The sequence below is a fragment of the Hyaena hyaena genome, unplaced genomic scaffold, assembly GCF_003009895.1.
Source record: "Hyaena hyaena isolate Hyena2069 unplaced genomic scaffold, ASM300989v1 scaffold_143, whole genome shotgun sequence".
NCBI lineage: Eukaryota > Metazoa > Chordata > Mammalia > Carnivora > Hyaenidae > Hyaena > Hyaena hyaena.
Genome location: NW_024080775.1, coordinates 2,827,848 through 2,853,328, shown reverse-complemented (window position 1 = coordinate 2,853,328; position 25,481 = coordinate 2,827,848). Strand labels below are relative to the sequence as shown.

Below are 25,481 nucleotides of genomic sequence, written 5' to 3'. Positions count from 1 at the left end.
TCTCTGTATACAGGTTGTACTACTGGGGAAATACCATGCATGGGGCTTCGGTTCAGATGATGAATTAATGCTGAGATGTAACACAGGACAAGACACATCAAAGTCGTCATGCAGAATGGGAGAATGATGAGAAGCTGTCTTAATTTTAACTCAGATGGATCTTTCATCATGTGAAGAAGGCCTGCTAGATCCAAATACTGACGCAGATTTTGATTTAAAAAGGGATTTCAAGAATTACATAAAGTTTCAAATAACACAAAGTCACAATAAGGTAAAGGACTACACAAGTTTAATGAAGTTAAGAATACAGAAGCGATAATGAGTTTAGTGGGTAAGTATTAAAATAGAAGTAAAATTGTAAAGATTACATAATTTACAGATTTTTTTTCCAACACAAAATTGACCACTTATGTAAATAAAAGGATTTAAGTTACTCATTTCTGAGTAACTGCTTTGGAGCCGATTTAGGTATGTTATCTACTTAGCTGACCACTTGGTGTGGTATACCAAAGTCATTCTTTGATTGTGAAATGTCAGAGAGGGCTGTGGTTTCAAGATGCTTACAAAATTAGAGAGGTAGCAATATCTTACTTGCTAATATCCTTTTACATTTGATTCTATAGCTGTTATGAGCAAAAACACTCTGTAATAACCTATGTAAAATATTCCTTATGATAACATTGATATCAAATGAGAATATAATTAGGTATATTGAGGGATAAAGCGTTTTAGTTAGGTGAACTCATTCTTAAATATTTTACATTAAAATTATTTTTCTCGAAAAAGAATTACTTTTTTTGTTTCATACTGTAAATTTATGTAATTCATGATCTTAAATATTCAAGTCTTCAATACTTCAGGTAAGTGCCATACGTATAAAATATTAAAAAAACTGTCTTAAACTTTTAACTAAATAATGGTGTATACATGGATAAACTATTTTCTTGGGAAATTTAGAAACACTCATCTCCCGCATCATCAATTTTTCTTTTCTTAGTCCCTGTATTCTTAGATCGCTGAAGTGTGTTTGCAGACTTCTGGAAGTTACCTGAAGTTTTTTCTTCCCTTCTTTTATCAGCTCCTTCAGAATGACAAGTTTCAGATGATTCACTCTATCAACAAAAACAAAGCAAAAACTCTGGTCAGAACTCAGCTGTTCCATTTTCTTCAGATTAATAATCCCCCTGGTCCTTCTATATCAGGTATTTCTTAAGTGTCTAGTGGTCTTTTTTTTTTAATCTTCAAATATCTATCATATATGAGCCCTATCCTGAAAGGATATGCTGTCAGAGAAACCCTAATCCATAGACACAGTGGTACATGGCATGTCTTTGCAGACTTGAGAGTATTTTGTGTTTAAGAGTCACTGTTTTTCGACCTCTGCTGCCCAGGTAGACTTCTCAACCAGTGTTGATCACAACCAATATTGTGAGGGCAGGATGCATCACAAACGAGACAACACAAAAATGGATTTTTCAGGGCACCTGGGTGGCTTAGTCGGTTAAGCGTCCGACTTTCGCTTAGGTCATGATCTCGCGGTTCGTGGGTTCGAGCCCCGCGTCGGGCTCTGTGCTGACTGCCAGCTCAGAGCCTGTTTCAGTCTGTGACTCCCTCTCTCTCTGACCCTCCCCTGCTCAAGCTGTCTCTCTCTCCTAGAAATAAATAAAACATTAAAAATTTAAAAAAAAAATGGATTTTTCACATTTTAAAGGTTGGAAACTTTAGTCTATATTAAAAGGCAAACTAGTTTAAATTGCGATTTAATACCTTTACAGAAAACAAAGGTAATGTTTTCTGTCTTTCATGCTGAGATTCCTGTCTCTCTCCTATGTTCATCTGGACCCAGGAAAGTACCATTTAAAGCATCCCATAAGCTTTAATGTATATTTTCGCTATATAAAAAGTTACCTTGAAACAGCTCTGTGTGGGCTTAACAACTTGCATGGTAATAACATGTGCCTCATTATTTAGTAGATTAGCTTTTGGTCCTATTTTCAAATATGAAATAGTAGCGTAAGCTGTAAAACTGTAATCTTCTCTGTGGAAAATAAAGGCCAACAATCAGAAAGGTTTTAAGAAATTACAGAAAAAAACCTGAAATTCATGAAAGTAAGTGCAATGATTTTAATATGTGGAATATGAAACTTGTGAAAGGTTAAAATACTTTCTATAAGTTGTATTTTTTTTGACATTTACAGTGATCAGTTAAGTTTATTAGGTAAATGTTATATAGCATTAAAGAGTTTCACATGAGATAACTGAAAAACCATTTGTTTTGTTGCAATTACAAGAAACATAAAGGCAACACCAAAGGACAAGAAATGGGTCTGTATATACTTAAGATACTGCTGCAGAAGAAAGTGTGCAATGATTTTCTCCAGATCTTCACGAGGAAGTTTGGGAGGAACAACGCCTGGCACTCTTAATTTTGCTGCCCCCTTTCCCATCCATGAATCAATCAGTTTCAAGGGCGTGAGCTTTTCATTCAGGTCCTCTGCCTGCTTCAGAATCTTGATTAGATCTCTGCAGTAAGCTGTTACATTCTTTCTTTCACGGGCTACAATGAGACAGGCAAATAGGATTTAGAAATCACAGGCAGGACATGCTAGTCTGAGTGGTTAAACTGGTTTGAAACAGTCCTCAACATGACCCACCCTAAACACTGATTTGTTATTTTGTTCTGAACCAAAACTAGGCTATTCCTCAAGTCTATTAGTAAACAAAGTTATGGTCTCAATAAGACACTGTTGAATTTACAGTGATGTAAAGAAAATAAGCTGGTTACCAGAGGCCTTTGGGTATGCTCTAGGAATCAGTACCTGCCAGACATGACTGAGAAATTTATAAGAGAATCAGTCTATTCATCGTATTTACCTAATTGGTTGCTCATTATGCAATATTCTGAAAACTATGGCTTCCTCAGTACTGATTTAGAGTCAAGCATGTCCTGGTTAAATATTTCAAGTATTGATTCTAACATCTTGATCTATATATCAGGCTCTTGTTCTGCGATCCGTATAACACGTATTATAAACTCATAAACAAGGTTATCTAGCTGCAAAGTTAAAACTGTCGTGATCTTCACCCCACCAAGGCATCAGAACTCTGAGGGGGAGCTGGTTATTCCTGCTCTTCAGACACAACATACAGGTGAAAAAGTTAAAATACAACACCATAACAATAGTATCTTATGAATGTTTAGGCATTATCTGGATCAAAAATGGTTGCCTGTAATCTCTCCTTTACATTAAATTCTCTTCCCAATTAGTGACTAGCCTTTTCTTATAAACAACAGTTGCATTTAGAAGAATTTAAGCTTTTCCCTTCACTTCTTAAACATTTAACATGCCTTCAATACGGCAGCATAAAATAGATGCATCCGCATCATTTTTTTATTTAGGTTTAAACTTCTGAGCTGTTACTTTTGAATCTAGAAAATGCTAGTCACAGCTTGGTTAATCCATTTTGGGGTCTATCTAATAATTCCCTACTGTAGTCCTAGCTATATATATTAGCCTATAAAGATTTAAAAACAATGAACTAGGGAGTGTTCCAATCCAAGATGGCAACAAAGGAAGATCCTGAACTGGGCGCACCAAATCTACACCTATTCATAGGCAATTCCTCCTTAGGGAGAACTAAGGGCTGACTGAACAAGAGACCACACGGAACAGCAAGAGACTGAGACATGGTAACCAAGGGTACCCCACCCCTGATGCTGCAAACTGCAGTGGGGAGAATAATAATGAGGTACCAGGAGCAGATGTGTCTACCCTGGGCCACAGAAAATAAAAACCATGGCTTAAAAGAGCAACTAAAATATAAAAGAACTAGTCTTGAACCCTGCTAAATGGGAGGGGAGCTGCTGCAACTCTGGGTTGTAAGGTCTAATATGTGTCACAGTTTACGTACCCTCCCACCACCTTGACAACCTAGATTGGAGCAAGGTCCAGGCATCCTAACCAGCCCACCACCTCAGGGGGCCCTGGGCCCCTAACCCACACCAGTCCCAGCTGTCCCACTAAGGCCACCCCATGATGGTGCACACCAGGAAGCCCTGGCCATTATTTACTACAGCTCCACCTGTCTCACCACACTGAGGCAGGCACAAAGCACCTTGGAACATTCTAGGTCTGTACTGGTTTGGGTTCAGGAAGCTTCCTAGGGCACCCCTAGTGGATGCCCTCTTTCTGCTCCACCTGCCCTGCCAGGACCCCCCAGCTTGCACCCACTTCAGCTTCCTTCCAGGGACCCATCGGTGCAAAGAGCCTCACGCTGTGCTCCCCTACACAAAGCACCCAGGGCCCTCCCCAGCCAGCAACACACCTCAGCTCCACCTGCCACTACCAGAGCACATTTTGCACATCCCAGAACACCCCAGCTTACACCCACTTCAGTGTCAGCCATCCTTCCAGGGTGCCCTCTGCATGGAGAACCCCAGGACCACTCTGGTTTGCACCCACTTCAGCTGTCCTGCCAGGATACCCTGTCTTTGCAAAGAGCGTCAGGAATGTCCCAGCCCACACCCACTTAAGTTCTAGCTATCCCGCCAAGGCAGCCCCACTATGAGTTGCCCTAAAACTCCCAGCCCGTACCAGCCACAGCTCCAGCCAGCCAACAAAACTCACCAGGCATATGCAGTCTACACAGAGGACCACCACACACACCAAGACCATTCCGTCAAGTTTGGGAGAAGTAGCAGTCAAGCAAGATAGGGTAACAGGGAATATGCTCTTAATGAAAGAATAAGACAAAACCTCAGAAAAACAACAAAACAGAGAAGAGCAATATGCCTAATGGAAGAGCTTAAAGTCATGATCTTGAAGATGCTCACTGGACTGAAGAATGGGAAAACTCTGCACTTCAACAAATAACTGAAAAATATAAACAATCAAGAGTTGAAGAACAACTGAAACGAAAAATACATTAGAGGGAATCAGTGATTAATAGATGCAGAACAGATCAGTGATGCAGAAGATGGGGTAATATAACCAAGCTAAACAGCAAAAATAAAGGATTTTTTATAAAATGAGGGTAGGGATTTTTTAAAGGATTTTTTAAAAAAAAAATCCACTGGACAACATCAAGGGAGTAAACATTCACAGTATAAGGGTCTCAGAAGGAGGAGAAGAGAAAGGGGCAGAAATTTTATTTGAAGAAATAGCCAAAAACCTCCCTAACCTAGAGAAAGAAACAGACATCCAGAATCAGGAAGTATATACAGCCCCTAACAAGATAAACTGGAAAAAGTCCACTCCACAACACAAAATTAAAATGTCAAAGGCTAAAGAGAAAATTGGAAAAGGAGCAAGAGAGAAACAAAAAGTTACATACAAGAGAAACCCCATAAGGCTATCAGCTGATTTTCAGCAAAAACTATGCAGGCCAGAAGGGAGTAGGATGATACACTGAAAGGAAAAAACCTACAATCAAGAATACCCAGCAAGAGGGGCGCCTGGGTGGCTTAGTCGGTTAAGCGTCCGACTTTCGCTTGGGTCATGATCTCGCGGTTCGTGGGTTCGAGCCCCGCGTCGGGCTCTGTGCTGACTGCCAGCTCAGAGCCTGGAGCCTGTTTCAGTCTGTGACTCCCTCTCTCTCTGGCCCTCCCCTGCTCACGCTGTCTCTCTCTCTCTCTCTCTCTCTCCTAGAAATAAATAAAACATTAAAAAAAAAATCTTTAAAAAAAATTAAAAAAAAAAAAAAAGAATACCCAGCAAGAGAGTGAAATAAGTCAGGCAGAGAAGGACAGATACCATATGTTTGCACATATAGGAGGATTAGGAGGAGCTTAATGGAGGACCATGGGGGAGAAGGAGAAAAATAGTGGGGGAGAGGGAGGGAGGCAAACCATGAGAGACTCTTGTATGTCCAGAACAAACTAAGGGCAGATAGGGAGAGGGGAAGAGGGGTGATGGGCATGGAGAAGGGCACTTGTGGGGATGAGCACTGGGTGTTATATGGAAACCAACTTGGCAATAAACTATTAAAAAATAAATTTAAAAAAATTGTGTTGTTTGAAGCAAAAAAAAAAAAAACTCAGCAAGAGTATCATTCAGAATTGAAGGTAAAGATAAAGGAATTCATCACTATTAAACTGGACTTATTAGAAATGCTAAAGGGACTTCTTTAAGTGGAAAAGAAAAGGTCATAATTCGATGTAAGGAAATTATGAATACAAAGATGTAAGACATAGCAAATATATGTAAACCATGGAAGGGGAAGTGGAAAAGTTCTTTTAGAATGTGTTCAAACTTAAATGACCATCATCTAATATATACTGCTTTATACTGTGAATGTTATATATGAACCTCATGATAACCACAAATGCAAAACCTATAATAGGTTTAAAAAAAAGAAAAGAAAAAGTACAGTATACAGAATATAATCAATGGTACTGTAACAGTGTTGCATGTTGACAGTAGCTATGCTTGTGATGGGCAGAGCATAACTTACAGAGTAACTGAATCACTATACTGTATATCTGAAACAAATGTAACATTGTGCTGGCTCAAAGTAAAAAGAAAAAAAGAAGTAAAAAAAAAAATAGGAGTGCCAGGCTGACTCAGTGGGTGGAGTGTGCAACTCTTGATCTTGGGGTTGTGAGTTCCAGCCCCATGTTGGGCAAAGAGATTACTTTAAAAAAATTGAAGTAAAAAAAATTTGAAAAATATTGAAAAGAACAGAACTACAGAACCAGAAAATGATCAACAAAATGGCAGTAATTACACAGCTATCAATAACTACTTTAAATGTAAGTGGTCTAAACGTTTCACTCAAAAGATACAGAGTGGTGGAATGGGTTAAAAAAAATAAGACCCATCTATATGTTGCCCATAATAGACTTAACTTCAGTCCTAAAGACACATACAGATTCAGAATGAAGGGATGGAAAAATATATCATGCAAGTGGAAGCAAAAAGAAAAGCCAGAGTAAAAGTACATATATCAGACAAAATATGCTTTAAAACAAAGACTGTAATAAGAGTCAAAGAGGGTCTCACATAATGATAAAGGTACCAATCCAACAAGATATAACAAGTGTACATATCTACACACCCAGCATAGGAGCATCAAAATACATAAACATAACCAAAGAGAGAAACGGAGAGTAATAAGGAACTTTAACACATCACTTATATCAATGGATAGATCCTCCAGGCGGAAGGTCAACAAGGAAACTGTCTTTGAATGACACACTGTACTGGATGGGCAGAGCAGATATATACAAAACATTCCATCCAAAGACAGAATACACAGTACACACAGAGCATTCCCTAGGACAGATCATATTAGGGGTCAAAATAAAAATAAGTCTCAGCAAATTTAAAAAATGGAAATCATATCATGCATCTTTTCCAACCACAATAGCATGAAACTAAAAATTACAAGAAAAACACAAACATACAAACACGTGGAGCCTAAACAACATACTACTATACAATCAATGGGTCAGCAAAAAAAGAAATTAAAAAATACATGAAGACCATGAAAATGAAAATACAAGTGTCCAAAATCTTTGGGACACAGCAAATTCAGTTTTAAGAGGTAAATTTATAACAATACAAGACTACCTCAAAACAAGAAAAATCCCCAATAAACAATCTAACTTTATACCTGAAGGAACTAGGAAAAGAATAAAACCCAGGGTAAGTAGAAGAATGGAAATAATGAAGATCAAAGCAGAAATAAATAGAGAGTAAAAAAAAGAAAAAGATCAAGTAAACTAAGAACTGGTTCTTTGGAAAGATAAACAAAATTGATAAACCTTAACCCCACCACTGCTCAAGAAAGACCAACAAAGGACACCACCCAGTGTGCGGCCTGCTTGAGACTCTCTCTCCCCCTTCTGCTCCTCCCGTGCTCCTACACATTCTCTCTCTCCCTCCCCACTGAAAAAAAGAATCCGAAATGAAACTAAAGTAACTGACACCACAGAAATACAAAGGACTGTAAGAGAATATTATGAAAAATCATACACCAACAAATTGGACAGCCTAGAAGAAATGGATAAATTCTTAGATATGTACAATTTTCCAAAACTGAATAAGGGTAAATGGAAGTCTGAACAGACCAATTATTAGTAATAATATGAAAGTTATAATAAAAAAAACTACCAACAGGGGAACCTGTCTAGCTCAGGAGTCTGACTCTTGATCTCAGCGTTGTGAGATCAAGCCCCATGTTAGGCTCAGTATAGAGCCTACTTTAAAAAAAAAAAAAAAAAAAAAGGATTAAAAACAAAACACTATCAACAAAGGTCCAAGACCAGATGGGTTCACAGGTAATATCTATCACCAAACACATAAAAAGGAGTTAATACCTATTCTCAAACTATACCAAAATCTAAAAGAGGAAGGAAAGCTTCCAAATACATTCCATGAGGACAGAATTACCCTGATGCCAAGCCAGACAAAGACAACACACACAAACACACACACACACTAAACAGGTCATTATTGCTAATGCACATAGACGCAAAAAATCCTTAACAAAATATCAGCAGACCACATTCAGCAATACATTAAAAAGATCATTCACCAGGATGAAGTGGAATTTATTCTGGGGATACAGAATGGCTCAATATTTGCAAATCAATCCGTGTGATACTCTCTAATAAGAGGTAGAGCAAAAACCATAAGATGACTTCAATAGATGTGGGAAAAGCATTCGACAAAATTCAACATCTGTTCATGACAAAAACTCAACAAAGGTTTAAAGGGAACCTACCTTAACATAATAAAGGCCATACATGAAGTATCTAAAGCTAAAATTACACGTGATTGTGAAAAACTGAGAGTGTTCCCTCTAAGGTCAGGAGCAAGACAAGGATGTCCACTCTTACCAGTTTCATTCAACATAGTACTGGAAGTCCTCGTTACAACATTCAGACAAGAAAAAGAAATAAACCCATATTGGTAAGGAAGAAGTTAAAATATCACTATTTACAGGTGACATGATACTATACATAGAAAACCTTAAAGACTGCATTTAAAAGCACTTAGACTATATGAATTCAGTAAAGCTGCAAGAAACAAAATTAATACACATCAGTTATGTTTCTATATGCTAATAACTAAGTAGCAGAAAGATAAAAACACAATTCCATTTACACAATTGCACTGAACATAATAGAACATCTAGGAATAAACTTAACCAAGGAGGTAAAAGAATCTGTACTCTGAAAACTATAAAACACTGATGAAAGAAATTGAAGATTACAAAAGCAAATGGAAAGATGTTCAATGCTCATGGATAGGAAGAATACTGGTAAAATGCCTACTACACAAAGCAATCTACAGATTCAGTGTAAACACTATGAAAATACCAACAGCATTTTTCACAGAACTAGAACAAATAATCCTAAAATTCGTATGGGACTACAAAAGACCTCAAATAGAGAAATCTTGAGAAAGAAGAACAAAGCTGGATTTCAAATCCCAGATTCAAGATATAGTACAAACTTGTAATAATCAAAATAACGTACTGGCACAAAAACAGATCAATGGGGAGATGCCTGGGTGTCTCAGTCAGTTGAGTGTCCAACTTCAACTCAGGTCATGATCTTGTGGTTCATGAGTTCGAGCCTCGCACTGGGCTGTGCTGATAGCTCGGAGCCTGGAGCCAGCTTCAGATTCTGTGTCTCCCTCTCTCTCTGCCCCTCCCCCACTCATTCGCATTCTTTTTCAAGAATAAACATAAAAAAAAATTAAAAAAAAAAAAACCACCACAGATATATGGAACAGAATAGGCCAGAAATAAACCACACTTATATATTATCGTCAATTAATCTATGACAAAGGATGCGAGAATATACAATAGTCTCTTCAATAAATGGTACTGGGAAAACTGGATCACTTTCTTACACACTACACAAAAACAAACTAAAACTGGACTTAAGACCTAAATATGAGACCTGTAACCATAAAATGCCAGAAGAGAACATAGGCAGTAATTTCTTTAACATCAGCCATAGCAACATTTTTCTGGATATGTTTCCTCATGCAAGGGACACAAAAGCACAATTATTGGGACCACGACAAAATAAAAGCTTTGCACAGTGAAGAAAACCATCAACAAAACTGAAAGACAACCTACTGACTCGGAGAAGATATTTGCAAATGACATGGCCAATAAAGGATTAGTACTCACAATATATAAAGAACTTCTACAACTCAACACCAAAAAAACCATAATCCAATTAAAAAGTGGGCAGAAGACCTGAATAGACATCACTAATCATTAGGGAAATGCAAATCAAAACCACAGTGATCAAACCACAATATCACCTAGCAAATGTCAGAATGGCAAAAATCAACAATGTAAGAAGCAACCAGTGTTGGCAAGGATGGAGAGAAAAGGGAACCCTTGTGCATTGTTGGTGGCAATGCAAATTGGTGTAGTCACTGTGGAAAACAGTATGGAGCTTCCTCAAAAAATTAAAAACGGAACTACCACCTGATCCAGTAATTCTAAAACCAATTATTTACCCCCCAAACCCAAAAATATTAATTTGAAAAGAGAGATGTACCCCTGTGTTTAAAGCCAAGATACGGTAGCAACCCAAGTGTCCATTACCACAATGGAATATATACACAAAGGAATATTAGCCATAAAAAAGAAAGATCTTGCCATCTGTAACAACATGAATGGAACTAGAGGATATTATGCTAAATGAAATTAGTTAAAGACAAATACTATAGGATTTCATTTATATGTAGAATCTAAAAAGTAAAGAATAAACCAGAAAGCAAAATCTGACCCATAAATACAGAAAACAAAGTGATGTTTGCCAGAAGGATGTGTAAAATGGGTGAAGGGAGGGGCGCCTGGGTGGCTTAGTCAGTTAAGCGTCCAACTTTCGCTTAGGACATGATCTCGCGGTTCGTGGGTTCGAGCCCCGCGTCGGGCTCTGTGCTGACTGCCAGCTCAGAGCCTGGAGACTGTTTCAGTCTGTGACTCCCTCTCTCTCTGACCCTCCCCTGCTCACGTGGTCTCTCTCTCTCTCTCCTAGAAATAAATAAAATATTAAAAAAAAAAAATGGGTGAAGGGAGTATAAGCTTCCAGTTATGGAATGAATACGTCACGGAGATGAAAGGTACAGCACAGAGAGTATAGTCAATGGAACTGTAATAGCATTGCATGGTGACAGATGCTAGCCACACTTGCAGTGGGCACAGCACAATACATAGACTTACCAGATTTCTATGCCATATATCTGAAACTAATATAACATTATGGGTCAACTATACTTCAATTAGAAAACAGTGAACGTGGGCGCCTGGGTGGCTCAGTTGGTTAAACATCCAACTCTTGATTTCAGCTCAGGTCATGATCTCACAGTTTTGTGAGATCAAGCCCCACATCAGGCTCTGTGTTGACCCTACAGAGCCTGCATGGGATTCTTGCTCTCTTTGCCCCTCCCCTGCTTACACTCTCTCAAAATAAATTTTTAAAAATTAAAAAAAAAAGAAGGAAAAACAGTGAACTCACAAACGTCTTTACAACAGTTATCACACATTCTGTTGCATGCTTCTGAATTCCATACTTCATCAAAATGTTGAGCTATCAATACACGGCGACACCTACAAACACATTGAGATATAATTAAATGACCTGATAAGTTTTAAGAATCTCTATTTCTTTTTTTTAAACTTTATTTAATTTTTTAAAGTGTTTATTTATTTTTGAGAGAGAGACAGAGTGCAAGTGGGGGAGAGATAGAGAGAGGGAGACACGGAATCCAAAGCAGGCTCCAGGCTCTGAGCTGTCAGCACAGAGCCTGACACGGAGCTCGAACCCATGAAGATCATGTGAGATCGTGACCTGAGCTGAAGTCAGATGCTTAACTGATGGAGCCACTCAGGCACCCCAAGAATCCCTATTTCAAAACAGAGTTATATACTATATTAGTTCCCTATTGCTGTCATAACATTGCCACAAATATACTGGCTTAACATAAATTTATTGTTTTACATTTCTATAGGTTATAAGTCTGATCTGGGTTTTATTGGCTTAAAATCAGACATCGGCAGGGATGGATTTCTTCTGGAAGCTCTAGGGGAGAATCTTTCCTGTCCTTTCCAGTACCTAGAGACTGCCTGAATTCCTTGGCTCATGACCCCCTTTCTTCCATCTTCAAAGTCAGTGAATATCATTCTGACCTTTCCTGCTTACTTCCTCATTTAAGGACCCTTACAATTATACTGGATCCACGCAAACAACCCAGGGCTATATCCCTATTTTAAGGTCAGCTGATTAGCAGTCTTAATTCCCTTTTGCCATGGAAGGTAACTACATCCAGGAATTTGGATGTAGGCATCTTTGGGAGATGACTTCTGCCTACCGCATATCATTTTTTCCATATGTACTTGATAAACATTGCTTTTAGAAGTTGTCTGAAATTCCCTTGAGATTTTGCAACTATTAAGAAACTTGAGATTCAATATTTTGCAACTATTAAGAGAAACTTCTTGATAGCAAAGCAGTTTCTTATTATTTGACTCTCTAAACCCCAAAATATGCTTCTTGAGATCTACTAGATACCTAAGAAAATTTTTATTTTCTTATTTCTTTAACTAGATTATTATACCATCTACAAGAAAGAAATGATGTTTTCTGTTACTGTTCAATAACTACTTAGCAGTTCAAAAATTTTGAGTCCTTTTACCATGATGGCCAATAAGAGTAAAAAGATGACTAATACTGAAAAGCCACCAAGGAACTATATGCTCTAACTAAAACCACCCTAAATAAATTTAAATTTATTTAAGCAGAAACTTAACCCTGCTCTCAATTATTTCATCAACCCATCAGCTGATAAGATGGTACATATTACAGAGCTCAGCTCTCAAAATGCCTATCGTAAATACTTTTTCACAATTGGTAAAGCATGTAGCTTTATACCAGTGCCAGAGAGAAAAAGTTAGAACTCCATTTGTATCAAAGCTTTCAATAAAAGTGGGGATGGATGAAATATGTGAAGGGGATTAAGAGGTAAAATCTCCTACTTATAAATAAAATGAAGATGACGGGGATGTAATGTACAGCAGAGGGAATATAGTCCATAATAGTGTACCAACTCTAGGGTGACAGAGAGTAACTAGACTTATTGTGGTGACCATTTTGTAATGTATGAAAATACTGTATCACTATGTTGTAAACCTGAAACTAATAAAATATTGTACATCAATTATTCCTCAACTAAAAAAATGTCAGCATCTCAGTATACTTGTTTTAGTTAAAGAAAAATGGTTTTGGAAGATTATCAGATAGAGAGAATACTTTTTCTGGAATAAAGGCAGATCCTGAGGGTTCATGTACTGGTTCCCATCCTTTAGATACTTGCTTTTACAGGTTTGTACTTGACAGTCTACCAGTGTATTTACTTACTGAGCAAGTACTCAAAGTAATTTCCTAGACTTTCATGTCATGCTCATACTTAAATAACAAGTTATGAAAAGCTTTGTGACTTACCTGCTTATGTTTTGACAGTATGACACCATCTCATAAAGCTTCTGCTGTCCTACATTTTCCATCACCACCATTGAACTTATTCTGAATATATCTCCAAAGCCATAATACAAAATACAGTCCGCCCTCATGTCATCTCGGCCTGTAGTGTGAGAAATCTTGAGACTGAAAAATAACTCGAAAATTACAAAATATGCAAAAATAATATATATAAAATTAGCTGGCAAAGCTTCACAGTCTAAATATATCACATCTAGAAATTTCAGAGATGTGCAAGTTCATTTATAACAGCTGCTCTGAAATTATAAAAAGAAAAAATGACTAACAAGGCCTATCAATAATCAGGTTTATAAGCATAAAAATATGTGCATCAATAATCCAATTATTGAAGTTATCAATTTGAAGCAACTAATTAAAAATTCAGAAGGCAAAGACAGATATCAAATTATCTTAGCAAACAGAGGAAACAATTCATAACACTCCAATACAAGTAAAATAAGCACATAAGTACAAAAAAGTATAACACTAAAAATTACTTCATTGTTCTAAAAATAGTAGCTACTAAAGATTTAAAATACATAATTATTAAACACCATCTATAGTGTATTTTCTGGAAAAGCTTTGTTAAAAGTTCCTTCTGGATAGGTGTTATACATACCTGCACGTCCACTCTCTTGGTAATAATTTTCAATAGATTTACTCATTGAATGATGGATAACAAATCTCACATCTGGCTTATCAATTCCCATACCAAATGCAACCGTGGCCACTACTACCTAAAATGTTTTAACATTTTATGTTAATTATATAAAGTTAAAATATTTTTAAATGTTACTGAGGATTCTGTTGAAGATATATACTTAACCTGAATTTCATTGGCTGACCATCCTCTATGAACCTTGGTCTTATCTTCTGGTTCCATATTGGCATGGTATGCACCTGCCTGAATTCCCAGTTTCTGTAAACTAACTGTAACTTGCTCAGAGTCTTTCTGAGAAAAGCAATATATGATTCCTGTAGAAAATATGCCCAATTGTTAGACACATATACACGCACAATCAAGATACTGATTAATACAATGCATGAAGGAAAAAGATTTAGGAAAAAAATTCTAAGGTCGTAAACACATAATGACTTCCTAGTATAATTCAAGAACTGATCAGCAGCTTGCTCCAAAGCGGAAATAAGCCCTGGGCCAGCAGTTTTGGTTCCATTACCTCTTTTTCCTCTCAAGTATGATGTGAAAACTTTCATGTGAGTTTGGGGACCACTGCACTGAACAAAGTTAAACAGGTTTCTCTCTCTATTTGCAGGGCTGGCCAGAACTGCTAATGTGCTGATATACCCTGTGAAGCTCCAGGAGGATAAATAGCTGCAACTTTTCTCAAACTTATTTGACTCTGGAGCTCCTTTTACCCTGGATACCCATTAATGTCTCCTGAAAATCTGTAGAACAGCTTTGAGAAATGCTACTTTTACACAAACTTTGTGCTTCAGTAACACTTAGTCTGTGCATTAATCCGGGAAACATAAATACTCTCAACTCCATCTACAGTTACCTCATTCAATGTGTACTATTTATTCTTTAATTGTCCTTTGCTATCAAGGACTGTTTTACATCCATTCATAAAGTTGGTGCTTAACCTTCTATTTAATACACAGTGGATACTTACTAAATATGTGGTGTTGGTAATTAGGATTATGTCATTAGGTCCACTACTTAGGTCCACTACTTAAAGCAATTAGGGGCAAATAAACAAAAATAAATCAAACAGTTTTATGACTCTTATAATCCATCCCATTAGTAAATGACACACCCAATTTCTAAGACCACCAAGCAAATTAATTTTATTATAACATTTTCAAGTATTTTCTGCCATGTCCTAATAGTTTTGGTGGCTAATCATTCATCAGTAGATCAGTATAATATTAATTACTTTTTGAAACTTCTCTCTCAGTTTTCAAAGTTGATTTGTTTTTGTTACCTGATTGCCCGCTGTATCTCCCATTAATGAGCTTTACAATATCCTCGATAAAATCTTCAGTGTTAGAGGGTTTCTGCCGGATCTAAGAAAAAGCTAACTTATTACAAAGTAAATTAATGAGTACCATTCACGTAGCCATTGACTTACAACTTCTAGGGTGCTGGTCTTTTATAGGCATAGTGCCTTTTCTTTACTCTTTCATTCACCTCCCCTGACCCTGCCACCTCCCAGACTCTTCTTGATCCTTGATTCTGAATTTACCAGGGATAAGAAGGCACTGAAGCAGGGAACTTGTAAAGATGGAGACCTTTTTATTTTCTGATGCTACTTTTATAAAGACACAAACCATGGCATAAATAACTTCAGTGAAAACTCAGAAAAATAAGTCTATTCTTAAAAGGATTTGAAAAGATAAAACATCTTATATAATCTAAATAGAGTATTAGCAAATCTTTAATGGTATATTAATCTTTAATTATTTTGTAGTTAACTTCAACAGAGATGTCATTAGGGTCCTTGGTATCTATCAATCTTCCCTCCATCCTTGCACAATAATGTGCATCAATTTCACAGGGCAATGTCTTTTATTTAACCCAGCAAAGGATTATGCAGCACAAGTGATACAGAAGAAAGCATTAATCAAGGAATCTGCTTCTCATCACTTCCTGATTTTAAAAACTTTTAAATGGAGTTACCTGTTACTTATATAAATAAACATAGTGAAAAGGTAACCTCTGCTGTAATCCTTCATGAACGTAATTCATTGACATAAAAGCTACACACCTCATAATAAAGATTTGGCCGATTAAAAGAAGCTGTGAAAGTAAAACACTTTTCCACACAAAGTATTTTCTGGGCATCCTTCAAAACATGGCTTGTTGCGGTTGCAGTCAGCCCAATTAGGGCCGTGTTAGGGAACTGCCGCTTCAAGATACCAAGTGCCTTATAATCTGGAAAAGAAAACATACAAAGTGGCCCACTTTCTATCCTTAAGCAGTATATATCTAATCTGCATGTGCTGCTTGGCCTGAGTAGTCAGGCTGTAGGATATTTTTACCTGGTTCTTCAGAAACACTGTTCTTGGCCACAGGTAGAACTCCTGTTGACAGGAGAAAACCAAAACATTTCCAGTAAGCTGTGCACTGGTCTACACCCTTTCACCAGTGGATTCAAGAGGCAGTAGGAGTGGCCATAGCACGTGAATCTTTTAAACAGACAAGGGATAAAAGAGGCCATCGGCCAGACCCCTTCTACCAACACTATCATGCAAGTGTAGCAAATTCAGACCGGAAAAATTTTGGTGAGGGTACTAGTTTTTATAGGACCTATTTCCAGAAAACCATTCTGGGCTCACATTTGTCATCAACACTGAAATCACTAGATAAGCTGTCTTTATGTACCTGAACTATTTGGAGAAAGTGGAAAAGAACTATGGTAGAAACTGCTAACTGCAAAGCTAAAGGATGACTATGAAAACAGAGGAGACGGTTACTGCTGGGGAAGTCGTGAAGATTTCAAGGAAGTAACATTTGAGTTGGGTCTCGAAGACAAGCAGAAGTTGCACTAGGAAGGGTAGAAGAAAACACCAGGCAGACAAAACAGCACTTATACTACAAATACACTGGCATGAAATTACTCGGCACATTCAGATACAGCAAGCAGGTCACTCGGACCAACGCACAGGGTGTCAAGCTGGATGCATTACTGCCAACTCCAGTAAGTTGGGAACCACGTTCCCTGTATGGATCCACACTAGAACTGGCCCAAAAATGGAACATGTACGAGTGGTGGCAGGCAGAAGTGAACCAGCTACCACTACTCTCTGAAGATCTTTCCAGGCAGAGAGGATGAGGGACAGATACAAAGGTCCCCAGTCAGTTCTAGCTTGTCCTCATTTTTCCCACTCCTTCTACAGCTCTTCGTCTCAACTGTAGGTCTTGCTAATCACCAGTCCCCACTAGGTGCCTGGCAGCAGGCCCGTGGAGCTGACAGCTCCTCAGAGAGCTTACCAGAGACCTCTCACAAACTTCCGGTCTGTGGCTCCCTCTGGCCCTGGCACTGCCAGCTGCAGACTTCCCTACAAGCTCCAGTTGGTCCTCCCATACCAGGGCTTCAGGAAATCAGGGATCATCCTCCAACTCCTTCATTCCTTCTCCTCCCTTGCTCTCCCCACACTTGTGCAGAGTCTGCTTCCTAAAATAAATCCCTGATTACCTGCCATTCACGATGGCTCTGGTTTCTGGCCTGTACCTTAACTGATACTGTTACACTGAAGAGTACAGGAAGGCAGGTTTAGTTAAGACTGAGAACAACATAGTCAGTTGATTCTAAGGAGCTAGGACTTTATCCTATAGGAAATGAGTCACATGTAATTTTTAAAGCACACGAGGGATATAAATAAGACTCATCTTTTGGCGGTAGTGCAAGGTATGGGCTGGAAGAGACAAAACACTAAAGATCAGTCAAGAGATGGCAGCAGCAAACCAGAAACCCACTAAGAATAGGAAAGAAGGCAAGACGCTGAGGATAGAGCAGAAAGAAAAGATGAATACAAACCCAAGAACCAGAGCCCCATAGGTCCCGGTGACTACTGGGATATGGGTTCTGGGGGATGGAGGTGGAGAAAGGGGGAGGGAAGCAAAGGGAACGAGCCCAAGTTGCATCCATTTGTGCCAGGCATGTCTCCAGGCACTGAATATTAGGTGGTAACAAGACAAAGCTGCTTTGCAAATGGAACAATTCAAGCAAAGAACCAGACAAAACAATGAGTAAACCAATAAATGTTATTATGAGAGAGTGAGAAGGGCTCAGAGTGCTAACCCCAGTGTAGTGGGAGTATAACAAGGGAGGGAGGAAGAACAGGAAATCAGATAGAGACAAACAAGGGATAGATCACATGTCACCTTATGCACTGTGGCCAAGAATATGGAATTTATTCCAAGTACAAAGAGAATCTGCTGGGTAGTTTAGGAAGGGAAGTAATAGGATTTGATTTATATTTAGAAAAGACCACTTAGGTTGCTGTGTGGAGAATGAACTGTGAAGACGGGAACCACTGTAGTAGGCCAGCGGAACGGACCTGGTGTACCTATGAGACTTAGAAAAGACCACTGTGGTTGCTGTCCAGAGAACGAACTGTGAAAGGGGAAGACTGGAATCACAGACTAATTAGGGAGCCACTGTAGTAGGCCAGTGGAAAGGAGCTCAGGTGTACCTAAGAGACAGCAGTACAAAGAGAAGTGGACAAACCTAAGATTCACTTTAGAGGCAGAGTTGACAGGACTTGGAGATGGACAGATCTGCAGAGGTAGGATAAGCCAAGGATGATGGGAGGTGAGCAGGAAGGGGAATGCGGATGAGCCCACAGGATTAAGTGGTGGGGAGTGGGGTCTCGGGTCACCCCTAAGCAGAGGGGTAGAGGCAGAAGTGATTCAGTGAAGTCAAAAAGGAATAAAGGTGAAAAAAAAAAAAAAAAAAAAAAAAGGAATAAAGGTGAGAAAGGGAGAGAGTTTAGAGGAGGGGGTGAATAAAAGAACAGAAATAGTACAACACCATAAAAGGGTGGAAAAGGCCGAAGCCTATTACAGTTTCTATGTTTGTTTTTACAGAGTCTGAAGATGCAGGAGTGAAGACTTTGACGAAGTCAAAGTTTAGAAGGCAGGAAAGGATGAAATGGGAAAAGTTATGGTAACTCATAAAGAAATGTTCCCTTTTGCCTTAAGAAGAAAAAAAAAACAAGATTACTAATATTTGGAAGGGGAAAGAGGAGACGTCCAGACCCGTTGGCACCTACTTTCCAGGCACTGGGAGGCATTTGCTAGGTATGAGTTAGGACCTAAAGAGAAGTTAGCAGTATGAAAGGCTTGTTGAAAGAAATGCATGCAGGGGACGAAACAGGAACAAGAAAAAGGATAGCAGAGTACGATGAAAGCTGAACTGAGGTAGAAATTAATGCAGTTCTGCAATTTTTTCCCGCCAATGCTTAGTACTGAAACAGCAGGAATAGAGAAAGAAGCCTGGATGGGTCCAGAAGAAAAGTCTGGCACAGAATCTCAAGCAGGTAACATGCCAGGCAATCCATGAGAAATAGGACATAAGTGGCAATAGGAGAGTCTGGAAGAAGGAAACAGTGACTGTCGGGTAAGGCCTGGAGCTGTGGACAAATATAAGGAGGGATTAAAAAGGATGCCAGGGAGGCCATATGAGTAGTGTGAAAGCAGGTTCAGAAACAAATGGGTTTGAAATCACGAGCAGGACTTTTTAAATTTAAGACTGTCTTGCATGGAACAAGTCTGAGTGATCTGTGTCTGGCCATGTAGGATTAGGTTGGAGATGTAAAGAAACTGGTTACTCAAATATCCCAAAGAATTTTAACCCCGAGGTGTTAGTTGGGTGTAGATCTGGAAGGAGATGCCGAAGACCCTGAATGACAACTAAAGACAACCTTGAAGGAGATGCTAATTCCTCAAAAGATGTGAGGGAGAACCTGGATGTCAGTAAATCTTTATGGCTAAAGGTGGGAGAGAATAATGTTGGCTAAGAAACATGTATTTCAAGGGATAAAGGCAATCAGACTAAACATTACCGTTGCGGGGGGGGGGGGGAGGAGTGGGCAGTAAAGAGATTAAAGATTCTGCCTCTTGGTTCCCCTTATGTTGAGGGAAGAGAAAATGAGTTATAGGGGCGCCTGGGTGGCTTAGTCGGTTGAGCGTCCGACTTTCGCTTAGGTCATGATCTCGCGGTTCGTGGGTTCGTGCCCCGCGTCGGGCTCTTTGCTGACTGCCAGCTCAGAGCCTGGAGCCTATTTCAGAGTCTGTGTCTCCCTCTCTCTCTGACCCTCCCCTGCTCATGCTGTCTCTCTCTCTCTCTCTCTCTCCTAGAAATAAAATAAAAAAATATTAAAAAAAAAAAAAAAAAAGAAAATGAGTTATAACTGGCTGAGAAAGTAGTTTTAATGGAAGCAGGGATTTCCATCATATAAGTAAGAAAACAGTCCCTAGTATCAAGGACTTTTCTAGACACATCATACATACCAGGTCTGAAATCATGCCCCCAGTGGCTACAACAGTGAACTTCATCCACAGCAATTCGGGTAAATCTCCTTGCTTCATAGGCTTTCTCTAGTCTTGACATGAACATTTTGCTTTTTGCAATTTTCTCTGGAGTCACATAAATTAGCTTTAGCTTGGAGTTTTTATTTACCATTTCAGCATGAACCCATTTCACATGTTCCTGTTGAAGGGAGAAACAGACACAGTGACAGAGTTATGTTAGTTAGCTGGGATACTAAGCGCTAAATGAAAATGCTCACTACTCAAAGCAACAGCCTTGTATTGTTTTAGCAGATGCTGAGTTCATTAAAATTGAGACCATGTCCCAGTACTAAATTTCAGGGCACCTATAAATAACATTTTAGTTATTTACTTGTATCTAAATGTTGACAGAAGAATGATCTCACTTGACAAAAAAGAGAACACAAAGTAAAAAAGAGAACACTCTAACATGCATTTACTCTATGAAGACATAATTCTAAGTTGTTCATATAAATGCCAAAATATGAACTAAATGAAATATGGATGGTTATAAAGTTGGATCTTATTAATTTTAACACTGCATTTGTGATCTCTTCATATATCTGAACAGTATCATTTCTGGATTATCTACTTTAATGATGCTATCAAATCTACTCAACCTCTTTAGGTTTTATATCATAGTATCCTATTCACTGAATTATGAAATTTATATATTTATAATATATATATGTAATAAAAATAAATCTTCAATGATCAGTTATTAGGTTCTTAGTGCCCTATTTCATAAAATATTTAGCATATTAGGTGTCATATTTTTCCTTCTAACCTAATTAGGACCAAAAAAAGTGTCAAGAAACAATGGTGAATGTGACAAAGTCCAAACTGCTTTCATTATCCCAGAAAGCCGTTTGCTAATCCTTTGAGATATCCTTAAGTTTGTTAAGAAATGGCTAAAGGATATTAAACATTTCAATGGTCCTGTCTAAGAAATCTTAGGAAAGCAAACATAAGGCTATTTCCTCAGAAATGGAGAAGTTAAATAAATAAATAAAAATAAATAAATAAATAGTATCAGAACTTCTGGCAGAGTAAGTGGAGAAGCAAGGTTAAAAAGATTTGTACTCACATCCTATGAACTGCTAGTGAAAGCAAACAGAAACCTGGACTTGACCTATCCCTTCTCTTTATTTTCTCTCCAACTTTTCAAACAGTCATGAAACAGCTCAAATTATTACTCTCTTTTTCAGTGTTAAGGAAGTACAGTATTAGAAAGCAATGTTCTCCACATCCACCCGTTGAAAAAGACAGCAGTTTGGACATGATAGTTTCAATAAAACAGAAATAGATGGGAAAAACCAAGGAACCAGGACTACCTGGATATATGGCTGACACCAGGTATTTTTCTAGGAGGAAATATGCAAACTGAGCATGGAGTAACTTCTCATAAAAGCAAGGAGTCAAAAACTATGGGATGAAGAAGAAAGACTCAGGAGCCAATTTGAAGAAGTGCTCACTGCCCAAAAATGGGGCCATTTCAGCATAAAAAAGAATAATATGGATTAAGATCTATCAAATATATTAAATACCCCTAAGTTTATAATGATACTTAAAAAAAAAAAAGATCTTATTGACCACCTTTGGAGAATGCTAAGAAAACAACTCTCTGACAACTGGGAAAGAAAAGTAAAGAATTTTCAATCTGTACAGGTTTATAAGGAAAAAGATCTTTATAGAAAACATCTAACTAATATAAGAAGGAATGACAGAATGAGAAATCATCACTTTGTAAGCTCCTAATTAGAGCCCTTACTTAAGGCAGGCAATAATCATCAGTAGCTCTAAAGAAAGGGGACAGAGAACTTGTTAATAACAGAACAAGCAGATATTACCTGAACCCACTGACGGAGCTTAACACCACATAAAATAACCAGGTTATGATGTACCTCCTAGTTATGCCACGGGAAATATACTCTTGAAAAAGAAAGACCAAATACAGTCAAGGTTTTAAATTTAACTAAAAATAAGCTGAACAACATCACAAGGTGATTATCAGAAAAACTAGAAATGTTGCAAACTGTAAGAAAATGACCCTAGTTTCAATAAAAAATTTAAATTTTTAAAATTTAATTTTAATTAAATAGATAAGGGGAACCTACAAAGAGATCAAAATACAACATAATTCATGAATTTATTCTGGATCATGATTTAAAAAAAGAAAAGTAAGACTTGACAGACAAAAGAAATGTGAATTTTTTTTTAATGTTTATTCATGAGAGAGAGAAAGAGAGAGAGAGAGAGAGAGACAGAGCATAAGGCAGGGACAGAGAGAAAGGGAGACACAGAATCCAAAGCAGGCTCCAGGCTCTGAGCTGTTAGTACAGAGCCTCATACAAGGCTCAAACCAACGACCTGCAAGATCATGACCCAAGCCAAAGTCAGATGCCCAACGAACTGAGCCACACAGGTGCCCCAAAATGTGAATTTTTTTTTAATGTTTTAATTTTTGAGGGAGAGAGAGAGAGAGAAAAGGGAGAGAGAGAGAGACAAGGGCAGAGAGAGAGGGGGAGACCCAGGGTCAGAAGCAGGCTCCATGCTGCTAGCACAGAGCCCAATAAAGGCTTGAACCCACAAACCCTAAGATCGTAACCTGAGCCTAAGTCAGACGCTTAACCAACTGAGCCATGCTTGATGATTTTACTTGATGATTTTAATCAATTGGTATTAAATTGTTTTAGGTGTGATGATGTCACTGTAATTATTTTTTTTCTGATACATACTAAAGGAGTTACAACTGAAAAGATACGATGTCTGGGAATTGTTTCAAATAAATAAACGAAGGGGGAGGAGGGAGGGAAAATTCCAGGTATATATATTAAAAAAGGATTGGTCATATTGTTGATAAAATGTTAAAGGTGGTTAATGGGTACCTGCAGACTTATTATGATTCTCCTTTTCTACACTTTTAAAAATTTCAATAATGTCCTTTTTAAAAAGGAATAGCCGGGAAATGCTTATTCAACAGATGAAGGTAAGAAAATCCATTACCAAGCCGAAAAAATTGCAGAGACAAGGTATCCTGCTAGTAACGCACCATTTGTATTTAATGATATTGCAGAATGAGAAATTCTTATTTACTGTTTTCTAATAGATAATATAAAACAGGTCAGCTGATGTTTACTGTAAAGTGCCAAATAGTAGATATTGGGTCATACAGTACCTATCACAACTATTCTGCCATTACGTGAAGACAAAACATAAATGAATGAGCATGGCTGTGTTCCAATAAAACTTTATGGACTTTCATATAATTTTCACACTTCACAAAGTATTATTCTTTTAATTTTTTTTAACCATTTAAAAATATAAAAACTGGGGTGCCTGGGTGGCTCAGTTGGTTGAGCATCCAACTCTTGATTTCAGCCCGGGTCATGATTCCAGGGTTGTGGGATCAGGCCCCATATCAGGCTCTGGGCCAAGCATGGAGACTGCCTAAGATTCTCTCTCTCACCCTGTGCCCCTCCCCTGCTTGTCCTATCTCTCTAAAATAAATTAAATTTTTAAAAATATAGAAATATAAATATAAAAACTATTCTTAGCTCACAGACCATATAAAAATAGGCAGTGGGCTAGAACTGGTCTACCAATCGTAGTTTGCAACTCCTGATACTGTTATCAGTTTATAATTTTATAACCAATTCAGTTGTAACCAGGCTCCTACTTCAGTGAAAAGTTTAAATTAAAAAAAAAGGGGGGGAGGGTCACCTAGGTGGCTCAGCTGGTTAAGCATCCAACTCTTGGTATCAGCTCAGGTCATGATCTGTTTGTGGGATTGAGCCCCGCATCAGCCTCCATGCTCTTAGCACAGAGCCTGCTTGGGATTCTCTCTCCCCTCTCTCCGCACCGCTCCTATGCATGTGCTCACACGTGCTCTCTCTCAAAATGAACAAACTTAAAGAAATTAAAAAAAAAAAAAAAAAAGAACTGCAGAAGCAGAAGCATACCTTAGAACTAGAAGCATTTAACATGGTAGCTGAAATTCCTAATTGTTTTAAAACCATTAACTGGTCTTCCATAAGAGAGATCAATGGGCAAATCACAAGGGTAAAACCTAAAAGAGAAAGTATCTACTTTAAATTTTACAGTACCTCTAGGATGAGTTTCAAGCACTCACTCACCTGAGGGTATCACAACATCAATACACTACCTATTTTTTACCCTCATTAATAGAGTAGTTAGACATAAATAAGTGATCATTAGTCAAATAAGCAAATATAAGATTAGACAGAAATCTCTTCCCTCATTCAATACTATAAAAATAGATATCATTGTGAATTTTTACTTTACTATCATTTTTAACAATCGGTATTGGTAATCTTAGCAAAATAATATAAATCAAGTCAAGTAGTATCCAGTTATGTCAGGAAAAAGTTATTCCAAAGTTTTCCAAAGAAAACATAAGCAATCTGTATGATTAAGAATGACAGTTACATGAGTATTCTTCCACCTACCATACCAGATTAATATGTGCCGCGTAGAAATCAGTGAGCAGTTTACTGACTGGATGAAATTCTGATAGTATATCCTTTCTCTTATTACTGAAATTGTGCACAACTGTAAGAGCTATCCTACATTATTAAAATCACTGATATTATGTTTCTGTAGTTTGTTCCTTAAAATAACTGGAGACAGTGGGGCGCCTGGGTGGCTCAGTCAGTTAAGCGTCTGACTTCAGCTCAGGTCATGATCTCACGGTTCGTGGGTTCAAGCCCCGCGTCGGGCTCTGTGCTGACAGCCAGCTCAGAGCCTGGAGCCTGTTTCAGATTCTGTGTCTCCCTCTCCCTCTGACCCTCCCCTGCTCAGCTGTCTCTCTCTCTCTCTCTCTCTCTCTCTCTCAGAAATAAATAAAACATTAAGAAAAATTAAAAAAAAAAAACTGGAGACAGAGAGCACACCAATTTAAAAATATACTCAGATTCAGACTTTATCTGGGAT

General features: G+C 38.1%; 1 protein-coding gene across 2 annotated transcripts in view; it reads right to left on the bottom strand.

The window, feature by feature from the left end:
- Positions 1-272: 272 nt before the first annotated feature.
- The window catches only part of RECQL (RecQ like helicase), a 48,727-nt gene continuing 23,518 nt past the window's right edge, over positions 273-25,481 (bottom strand). For both annotated transcript variants that reach the window (XM_039238597.1, XM_039238598.1), the window contains exons 5-15: positions 24,491-24,597; positions 20,490-20,688; positions 16,240-16,406; positions 15,457-15,538; positions 14,337-14,485; positions 14,130-14,247; positions 13,475-13,613; positions 11,492-11,583; positions 2,338-2,557; positions 1,909-2,038; positions 273-1,112 (exon numbers count right to left, since the gene is read on the bottom strand). In XM_039238597.1, the coding sequence (XP_039094528.1) occupies positions 954-1,112; positions 1,909-2,038; positions 2,338-2,557; positions 11,492-11,583; positions 13,475-13,613; positions 14,130-14,247; positions 14,337-14,485; positions 15,457-15,538; positions 16,240-16,406; positions 20,490-20,688; positions 24,491-24,597 (1,562 nt within the window). In that variant the 3' untranslated portion in view covers positions 273-953. The remainder of the gene's footprint in view (positions 1,113-1,908; positions 2,039-2,337; positions 2,558-11,491; positions 11,584-13,474; positions 13,614-14,129; positions 14,248-14,336; positions 14,486-15,456; positions 15,539-16,239; positions 16,407-20,489; positions 20,689-24,490; positions 24,598-25,481) is intronic.